Source organism: Cucurbita pepo, unplaced genomic scaffold, assembly GCF_002806865.2.
Source record: "Cucurbita pepo subsp. pepo cultivar mu-cu-16 unplaced genomic scaffold, ASM280686v2 Cp4.1_scaffold000618, whole genome shotgun sequence".
In the NCBI taxonomy this organism is placed as follows: domain Eukaryota; kingdom Viridiplantae; phylum Streptophyta; class Magnoliopsida; order Cucurbitales; family Cucurbitaceae; genus Cucurbita; species Cucurbita pepo.
In genome coordinates, this window is record NW_019646844.1 from 1 (window position 1) to 10,563 (window position 10,563).

The following is a 10,563-nucleotide window of genomic DNA, read 5'->3' on the forward strand; positions in this document are numbered from 1 at the left end:
TATACCCACCTTGCTGCCACAATGGCATCAACTGTTTTCTGCTCTTGTGGACTTAGCCTCCCGTGCTCAGTGTCCACACTTCTAGTCACCTGAGATATTTCTCATTTCAGAAAAATGTTAAGGAACAGAAGAACAGATATCTCGCTATACNGATAAAGGAACAGAAGAACAGATATCTTGCAATACTCGCACGTGAATTCTCAATCAAGTTTCAAAAAAAAAAAAAAAATCCGGTTAAAACGCCATTCAGTCCTTTGGAATTTGTCCCTTTGATAAATTTGGGAAAGATAATCCTTTTCTTATTTTATTTTACCGAATTCGATAAAGATTAACTTCAAACAAACAATAAGGACTAGTTTTAAGAACTATGGAAAGTATAGGTGCAAAATTAAAAGTACAAGGATTAAAAGAATGTTTAATCCTTTTTTCTTTCATTCATGAGAAACATTTTAAGAAAACTCAGCTTGTTCTAAAAACGAAAAAAAGAAACAGATTCCACCAAGTTTTTTCCTTTGAACTGTATTAGTACCTGCCCATCAGCAATTATCAACAGAACGTGATATTGGCCACCACTCTGCTCCACAATTGTCGTTGCCATCTCAATAACAGGGGCAAATGATGTTGGTCCTGTTATAGAATAACAAATAACCTCGTAAGAACCATTACATGTATGTGAGAAAGAATTTGATAAAATATAAAGCATGAAGAAGTAAATTTATTGTAGAACCTGCAAGACGTAGATGGGGAACGATTTCCCTATAACGATTCAACACGTCCTCAAATCCATTACAAAATCTCCCTTCTGGATAGAAACTAAAGACCTCTTGATCGTGTGTAGATGCTGCAAATTACACAAGACATTTGTAATATGAGGCATGGAAATTTGAAACAGAACAATACAGCCTACGGAGGACAATTTAAGTAATTACCATCTCCAAATCCAAGACACGGAATCAAGTTATCGTCATCAAAAGCAGACATCGTTTTCCCAACAATGGATATGGCTTGTTCATAAGGATTGGGACCATTACTGATGTCATGAAGGCTTCGTTTGTTAAATGATCTTGCACCTGTCCATTCATTGCTCTTTGTGAAATCAATTCCAATAATGAGATTGGATGACTCGAGCCCAGCACGAGCAAGAGCTCCTGTTACCTGTAGAAAACAAGTTTCACCTTATTTATAGTTTGCAGAATGTAAATATGAAAATGCATACGACCAAGTTCTTATATTTTATCCTTAATAAAGTTGCATCAAGTGAAGAACATATCCTTCTAAAAACAAAACATAACGAAAACCAACTGTAAACAATGCCTATCAACCGATTAACATTCTGTTCTTCCAACCACAGAACGCTGAACCAAATGCTGTTTCTTTCTTAGAGAATCAAGGTTATAGATGCATGCACGAAACTGGAAATAACATTCCTAAGCAAGAAATTATTTGTTTTCATTCACTCTCCGCACAAAATTTAAGGTTAAATTCAAAGTTTTAGTCCCTAAATTTTCATGTTTGTGTTAGATAGGTCCTTCAACTTTAAAATTGAAAGCTCAAGGGCTTATTAACATAAAACCGAAAGTTTAGAGATTTATTAGGCACGCAGGTACTTATTAAACACGTTTGAAAATTCAAAGGCCTGATCAAACTTGTAAATTAACAAAGTTTAACATCGGAAAACAATTTCCCATTAGGAACATTCCATTCTATCTTACCTCCTCGAAGGACTTGTAATCATCAGCAATTCTCGAGTATCGTCTGTCGAACTTCTTTCTATTATCAGCAGCAGCACCACCATGGTAGTTTTCAGGAGGAGGGTAACACTGCGGTGAGGAAAATGATTGCTGTGGCACATAACTCTGACTTTGCTGACCATATGGGGGTCGAGCGTATGTTTCCTGAGCATAAGGGGTTTGAGTATATGGGGATTGAGCATATGCATCACTCCACGACGATGATGAAACGGACGGAACCGATGGTTCCTCCCTTGAATTTGCAGCCCCCATCAATTTCAGACTCTATCAAATTCTTCCAAATCTTAAGAACCTCTTCTTGTCTAATGACCAAAGAAAAACGATGAAATCAGATTCTCTTCCAAATCTTAAGAACCTCTTCTTGTCTAATGAACAAAGAAAAACGATGAAATCAGCCAAAATTAATCAAAATCCTCAGCTACAAGGCAGATACCAGTATATCCAAAAGGGTATAATCCAAGTCCAACTGGCCAAAGAGCATAAATTATTCTCTCACAAATGAAGTTTTAAAGGAGATTTCAAGCTTTTATTGAAATCAAAATACGTAGCTTTGTAATTCCATTACGCCACGCCTCTTCACCGACTAAGGAAAAGAAAAACAGAAAAAACGAGGTATGAAAACCAGGAACGTTCAAACACAAGAGACTGCCGCCGCCTGTCAAAAATGGAAAAGGAAAAGGCCAAAGAACGGAAATGATATATAAAAGCAATTTTTCCTGGGGAAAAAAATTACGTATATGAAAAGAGATGAACATGCAATTAAACAACACGATTTGATTTGACAAACTCCCTTAAATCTTTTCAACTTCAACGTTCAAAACATTCAACCATTAACAACTTCCAATCCTCAGCGCCAAAAGAAAATAAGTTGAAAATTTCAAACTCACGAGTCACACAACCCAACGCCAATCAGTTCAAATCTACAGAATCATGAAACAACCAAACGCCATTAAAAAGACCAGCAATCCTAGACAAATTCATCCTCAGATTCTTCAACCTATTTCCTAGAACGCAATGAAAAAGTAAAAAAGAATCTCGAAAAGGAACGAAAACGAAATCCGTACCATCGTCTCGGTTTCTCAAATTGCTTCCCCTATCCGCGATTGATGGCAAAATCCACTTCACTTCAAAGGAGGAACGCACAACGAAGACAATAAAATCAAATCCTTCTGCAAGAAAAGAGAAAAGGAGAAATGGAAAGTGGAACGGATTTTTGACTTCCAGTTCCAACGGGAATCTTGAATTTGTTAATCTGGTAAAACGATTCCTCGATTAGGCATTAAAGCAGAGTTCCGTAACAAAGCAATGTCGAATCATTGCTTGAAATTAGTGGGATTCGAAGACTTCCGCGATCGAAAAAGAAAAACAATCATGGAATTCAATCAGTTCGCCATTGAACAAACGACGGGATCTTCCCGGTTGTTCTTTCTAATAAATAAATAAATAAATAAATAAATAAAGAATCTTCATTAATTAGTCACTTTCATGTCAATTATAAACGTAACCGCACGTCTCTTATTAAATTAATAAACACAATGTCAGGTCTTATCGAATATTTTATGATCAGATATTATTTTTATTTTTTTAAATTTTTTATTACTTTAAATCTTTAATAACTATTTCCCCAAAATTCTAATAAATTTTGTTTGGAAATAAATAAATAAAATTTAAGGATTTTTTTTTATAATTTAAATTTTTTACTTGATTATGAATTTACGACATCATTAATAAATGCATTATTTGAATTTCCATCGTCTTATCTTGCTTTTATTATTATTATTATTATTGATATTAGTCAACCGTCAAGCAGATATTGTCTTCTTTGTACTTTTTCTTTTTGGGCTTTTCCTCGTTGTTTTAAAAGCTAAGGAAAGGTTTCTACACCCTTACAGAGGTGTTTTGTTCTCCTCCCGAACCAATGTGGGATATAACATAAATAATTTTCATTTCGTCTCTAAATTTCACAAAATTAAATTTCTAAATTTAAATTTGAATTTATATTTAGTCCAAATAAATTTAATTAGAAAGAATTAAAATTGCATTAGTAGTAATAATGTAAATTTTGTAATTAGGCCAATAATGCATTAATTCCAGCTGGGCATAGAGCTGTATGACACGTGGAAATGGATATGTTATACTTTGCCAACGAAGCAAAAGGTTGCGTGGATTGCTTCCCATACTTCACAGACAAGCAAAATCCCATCCCCCAAGTTTGGTTTTCCTTTTTATTTTTTCAATTTCATTATCTTATAATATAAAGTATCATTTTCAAAATTATTATTTTAAAAAGTTAATATTAGGTCTTAATTATTGAAAAATTACTATTTGACTTCTCTACTTGCTAATAATANAATTATTGAAAAATTACTATTTGACTTCTCTACTTGCTAATAATACGAGTCATTATCGCCCTTAATTTACTAAGAATTCGAGTTGGGATTGCTTCGTACGATATACGATCTTACAAGCTACATTATCTTTAAAGAGTTTATTGTCGGTTATACTTAAGGGTTAAGACTTTCGAGACCAAATAGACATCGATCTCAAATTTCATGAACCATTGTGTTCTGTCCAAATAATAAGTATTATCATTAGGGGTGCACACGGGTTCGTCAGCTTAGTGATTCGAACGACTCGAATAGAGTTCACAACTCAACTCAACCCTTTATTTTCAGGTTCAGTATGGTCGGATTGTTAGTTTATTATCTAAAACAAATACTATTTATCCACCGTACATATTACATGAATAACTAGAATCTCATAAATTTCAAATATCAAACATTTACAAGTCAAATCTCACTAATATCGGATCGGTTACAATCGTTAAATATTCTTAATTTTTTTTAAGAGTATGGTACCTACTTTTGGGTCGATTAGGTTGACCCAACCAAAAAAACTATAAACGTGCATACCAAATTTATTTTTCTTTTCAGCTTTTCAAAAATTCAACTTATCTCAAATTGAAAAATAAAAAAAAAATATAACCCAACTCAACCTTTATGGTTTAGATTGGTAGTCTCGGTTAGTCGAGTTATCAGGTCATATAAACACTCCTAATCGTTATTTATTTTACTATAAAAGCAGGCATAACATTGTATAAAAACTCATTAAAGTAAGGCATTGAGTAAAATTGTCGAAACTTAATAGATAATATGAATATTATTCACATTTAATGTCTGTCACGTCAGCCTTAGTTAAAAATGATATGTGGTTCAATAACATAAGAATTTTCTTATCGCTAAATACCATTTTAGTCCTTACTTTTATTAAAAATAAAAAATAAAATAAAATAAATCCTTATTATCGACTAAATCCATCCGTCTACACTGCATAGATTACCTTCAACCTTCAAATAGTTTTTGAAGAGATCAACGTCTATTAAAAATTTAAGGTTATTTTTTAGAACACAAAAAATTAAATGATATTTTTAAAATAAAACAAAAAAAAAATAAGGGTATTTTTTAGATTTTTTTTTCGAAAGTTCAAGAATATAATTGTATTTAAAACTATTTTTATTAATTTAATATTATTTTTTTTTTTTTTAATTTTGAAAAGCCATTCATTTTAAATTTTCCCATTAATTTTTCTTTAATATGAAATAGAATGCAAAATCAATTTTGGTGAAAGCTTATTTTTCAAAGATTTATTATAAAAGAAAATAAAAGGTCAGCTTTGTTGATTAATTAATTCGTCAATTATTGAAAATATGGTATAAAAATTTAGGTAGTTCACCTAAGTAGAATAAGTCGTATTAAATTTGTACTTACTCATTTGTTTGGAGAAAGACATCGAGACTTATAATATTACTTTCTATGAAACTCAAAAACATTATTCAATAATATTAATTTTTTATATTAGTTTAACTATTTAATATACTTTTTGTTATTAGATTAAGTAATTTATACTTATTTTATTATTTTTATCGGTTAATTTATTTAATTTCCTTAGGTACTTTTTTGTTATAGTCCACTAATTTATTCCCTTACCATAAATTAAATTTAAAATTGGTAAAACAAACCCAAAATTTTGTTATCAAATATTAATTATTTAAATTTTCAAACATTAAACTTTTATATATTTTCCTTTCAGCCATAATTAATAAGTAATCTTTTCCCTTGCGTCCGAAGTTCAAATCTTCAATACTTCCTCTACTATTTAACAACTTCGGGCTAATAAGCACGAGCCTCCAGGACAAGGGAGCGGACACTATTAACCAAGTCAAGTCTATTTAACAACTTTGGGCCGATTAAGCACAAGCTTCCAAGACAAGGGAGCGGGCACTATTAACCAAGTCAAGCCTACTACTATTTAACAACTTCGGGCCCATTAAGCACGAGCCTCCAAGACAAGGGAGCGGCATTATTAACCAAGTCAAGCCTACTACTATTTAACAACTTCTGGCCAATTAAGCACGAGCCTCCAAGACAAGGGAGCGGGCACTATTAACCAAGTCAAGCCTACTACTATTTAACAACTTCGGGCCGATTAAGCACGAGCCTCCAGGACAAGGGAGCGGACACTATTAACCAAGTCAAGCCTACTACTATTTAACAACTTTGGGCCGATTAAGCACAAGCTTCCAAGACAAGGGAGCGGGCAATATTAACCAAGTCAAGCCTACTACTATTTAATAACTTCGGGCCCATTAAGCACGAGCCTCCAAGACAAGGGAGCGGGCACTATTAACCAAGTCAAGCCTACTACTATTCAACAACTTCGGGCCAATTAAGCACGAGCCTCCAAGACAAGGGAGCGGCATTATTAACCAAGTCAAGCCTACTACTATTTAACAACTTCTGGCCAATTAAGCACGAGCCTCCAAGACAAGGGAGCGGGCACTATTAACCAAGTCAAGCCTACTACTATTTAACAACTTCGGGCCGATTAAGCACGAGCCTCCAGGACAAGGGAGCGGACACTATTAACCAAGTCAAGCCTACTACTATTTAACAACTTTGGGCCGATTAAGCACAAGCTTCCAAGACAAGGGAGCGGGCAATATTAACCAAGTCAAGCCTACTACTATTTAATAACTTCGGGCCCATTAAGCACGAGCCTCCAAGACAAGGGAGCGGGCACTATTAACCAAGTCAAGCCTACTACTATTCAACAACTTCGGGCCAATTAAGCACAAGCCTCCAAGACAAGGGAGCGAGAACTATTAACCAAGTCAAGCCTACTACTATTCAACAACTTCGGGCCAATTAAGCATAAGCTCCCGGACAAGGGAGCGGGCACTATTAACCAAGTCAAGGCTACTACTATTTAACAATCTAATTAAGCACGAGCCTCCAGGGCAAGGGAGCGGACACTATTAACCAAGTCAAGCCTAGTTCTGAATAGAGTGATTATACTAAATAGTTGTGGCCACGGACCACGAACCATAAGCACTTGTACGATGCTCAAATGACTATCTTAATGGGTTAAGACATAAGACATATATATCCCCAATCCAAAAGATCGAAAGTTTTCATGACAGGTCATGGAAATGTTTTTAGATTCTAAATTTACCACCGAACACAAATAATAACTAATAACGTAGAAAATTCCTAATGTTCAAGTTCTTGTTTTTCCAATCTGTGTGAAAACTTACCTGAATAATAGAGTGATTATATGACTCTTTCTTATGTGCTATAGTCTTCTTCAAGTCCTAACAACATCAACAAAGATTTTCTAACATAAAGTGATACATTAAGAACTAATTTGAAGGTTTTAAAAGAACAGGATCACGAGTGAGAAATGTATTAAATATTATGAACCAATCTATATATCCATGTCTACAAAAGAAGGGAAAAGAGAGCAAAACAGAAGCCTGCTCAATAAAGATTCAAATTGGCTATATATATAAGCTAGCTAAAGCTAAGAACATTAAGGAGGACGATAAAAGTGCATGGTGATTAGTTAAACGTAAAGTTAAGCTGGAAAAATTGGCACCTGGAGCGATGAAGCATACCGAAAATGGCGAACGGAGGCATCTGTGTACGCCTAAGGAAGCGAGATATAGTTGGATTATTGAGGAATACCTGAAGAAATGTGGCTTCACTTCGAGCTTTTCTTACTCTTCTTCTTTCTTGAAGCAAAGCTGCTGGGTCCAATCTCTATGGACATTCTTTTGGTCCTGTGATCATAAACGTATTGGGTAAGTAAACGACGATCACCGTGAAACTTGACGTAATTGGGAACAGACTGGGAAGAAAACGACTTATATATTAGCTATCGGTTTCTTTAACGTACCGGTTAGACAATTCAACTGCCTCATTTTCACCATGTTTATCTTCATCTGACTTGTTTTCACCATGTTTATCTTTATCCTCATCGTCTGAAGAGAAAAGAAAATCAAATTTTAGAACAGTAAAATTGTAAGTAGCCATAAACAGAATGTCAGGAAACATTTTCTCCTTTTAACAGAAGCAACATAAGATTACCCAAGAAAGAACAATATATAAGAGAACTAAAATATTGAACCTGAAGAGATTGGACTAAACCAAACCAATCCAAACTAATATTAATTGCATTCAAAGTTAGTGTTAGTTTCACTTTCAGTTGATTTAGATGACTGTAGTTTCATCTTGCATCCCTACCTAATCTTGGGCAGCAAAGGCCAAGATTCAACCCTATATGTTAGGATGCCCTCTCTTTGGTGGGAAGAGGATCTTCCAGTTAACTAAAGGGAACGTGTAACGACCCGCCTTTCGAGATTTCGAGTCGCGGACCATTACTTATTGACATGAAATATTTGAAAATATGCATGTAGTTTAAAACTTTTAAACGTGCATGCACATAAAGAAAATTTAATACAACATCGTTCAAAAATACATTTCAAACGTTGTTATATGCAAATTCCACTAAATGCAAGTGTTCGTCCCAGTTGCTTGTAAAGTCCAAGGCACAAGCCCCCAACAACCTCATGCCCGTTTATCTGCTTTCATTGCAAATATTATCTTGGGTACGCTTTAGGACTTGGTGCCCTTGAATTTGAAAATGTCTCCGGATGGCGACGGAAAAAGTAACTCTCCTGCATGAGAATCAATGTAGACATAGTTCTCTGCGAGCAAGTCCATCCCCAGAATAACATCAAAGTCAGTCATGTCGATGATGATGAACGTCACCTCAAACTAGCGTCCTGCCAGTATTATTTTTCTCTCACTGATTCTCTCCTCAGCCAGCATTATCGTGTCAGCTTGAGTAGACACAGTTAGACTATACTCTAAAGACTCTATCCCAACTAGTACTTGTCTAACAAAAGTAGTGGATATAAAAGAATGCGTTGATCCAGAAGCAAACAAGGCAAATGCATAATAGCCAAGTACTTGTCACCACGTTTCCTGCATTTGTGGCTCAACGAGTTGTGGTGGTGTGAACTATGCCTCAAACCTGTACTTGCCCGCCTCGGTTCCCCTGGTTCGACCTTGAAGGTCGGTCGGTATTTGCTCTTCCCTTATGGGGGCATTCAACTACCCGATGCCTGCTCTTTCCACAGTTGAAACAAGCCCCTGTCCCAGCCAGGCACTCCCCACCATGGTCTTTGTCACACAGCCTACATTTTGGTCTCCCAACAATTGGAGGCGATTGTCGGTCGAATTGTCTTCGTGGCCCTTGCTGCTGGTCAAACTGTATCTGTGGGTTTTGTCGCTGGTCAAACTACCTCCTAGGAGATTGTTGCTGAGACCGGGAGGAGTTTATGTTAAACCTCCTCTTATTACTAGAGCCTTGTTGATTTGTTGGGCCCCCTGGTGTTTCGACGGTTGGCATTGTCGATGACAGTAGCTACCTTGACAGCTTCGGCATAATTCAGTGATGCATGGGCCGACACATGTCCCTGAATGTCCCAATTTAGGCCATTGATGAATCTCTCAGTCTTGGCCTCATCAGTGCGCACAATGTTTGGGGCAAAATGGGACAATCGAGTGAATTCGTGCTCATACTCCTCTACTGGCCTTTCCCCTTGCTTTAACTGTATAAATTCTTCTACTATCTGAAATCTAACAGTTCTAGGGTAGTACTTTTGGAAGAAGGCCTCTCGAAATTGTTCCCAAGTCACTTGCTTGCCCTTATTCTCAAAGGAGCGGAGAACTGACTCCCACCAAAAATGGGCTTGATGTCTTAGCATATAGGTTGCACGGTGGACCTTTTGGGTGTCAGAGCAATTCATGTACTTGAAGATTAACTCGATGGCCACCAATCAAGCCTCTGCTGCCTCTATGTCCAGGGTTCGCCCATCAAACAACGGGGGATCATACTTCTTGAAATCCCTAAGGTAGCGAGACTCTTCTAACGTAAATTGATCCCAATGCCCGTGCCCTTATCAGCTTGCCAGCACTACATCTACAATGTTTGTTACTTGACTGGTCATGGTGGTCTATAACAAGTTCTGCAGCTCTTCTACAGACATCGTCACCATGGTGCATGATGGGGGTGTCACTGTGTCTGGCGTAGGGACTTGGGTTGTCTATATCTCAGGCGTCTCTTGAGAGGGAACATCGGTGGCATGTGTTCTGCCACCACCAGTACGACGCCTGCAAATACCGCCTCTAGCTTTGGGTGCCATTTAAGTCAAATCACAAATCTTAGATTAAGATTTATTCCCCACATTTCTCACCACCTCATCATGCATTACATAAACTTCAAACTTAGCATTGTATCAGTCAGCCGATTCAGCTCACTAAAAGATCTAAACTACTCATGTTAGCTTTGCTTACCTGACCGCGGCACAACGTAGTTGAGCTGGGCTATGGAGAACTCTAACACTCTCTATCTAGAGAGTCTATAGAACCTATCAACCTAAAACTCTGATACCAAACTGTAACGACCC

The 10,563-nt window shown here is 36.4% G+C and overlaps 1 protein-coding gene and 1 long non-coding RNA gene across 4 annotated transcripts; both read right to left on the minus strand.

Moving 5' to 3' along the window:
• Positions 1 to 9: 9 nt before the first annotated feature.
• LOC111785643 (E3 ubiquitin-protein ligase RGLG1-like) lies at positions 10 to 3,221 on the minus strand (the record flags this gene model as incomplete). Of its 3 annotated transcripts, none has more annotated exon segments than XM_023666019.1 (6): positions 10 to 89; positions 530 to 627; positions 728 to 841; positions 930 to 1,155; positions 1,713 to 2,116; positions 2,816 to 3,221. In XM_023666019.1, coding segments are annotated over 5 exon segments (809 nt in total), but the record flags the coding sequence as incomplete, so codon positions are not given.
• Positions 3,222 to 7,477: 4,256 nt separating this feature from the next.
• Positions 7,478 to 8,091, minus strand: LOC111785644. The gene is made up of 2 exons (XR_002813684.1): positions 7,986 to 8,091; positions 7,478 to 7,869 (listed from the first exon to the last, which is right to left on the minus strand). It is a non-coding gene; the product is annotated as an uncharacterized LOC111785644 (long non-coding RNA).
• Positions 8,092 to 10,563: the final 2,472 nt, after the last annotated feature.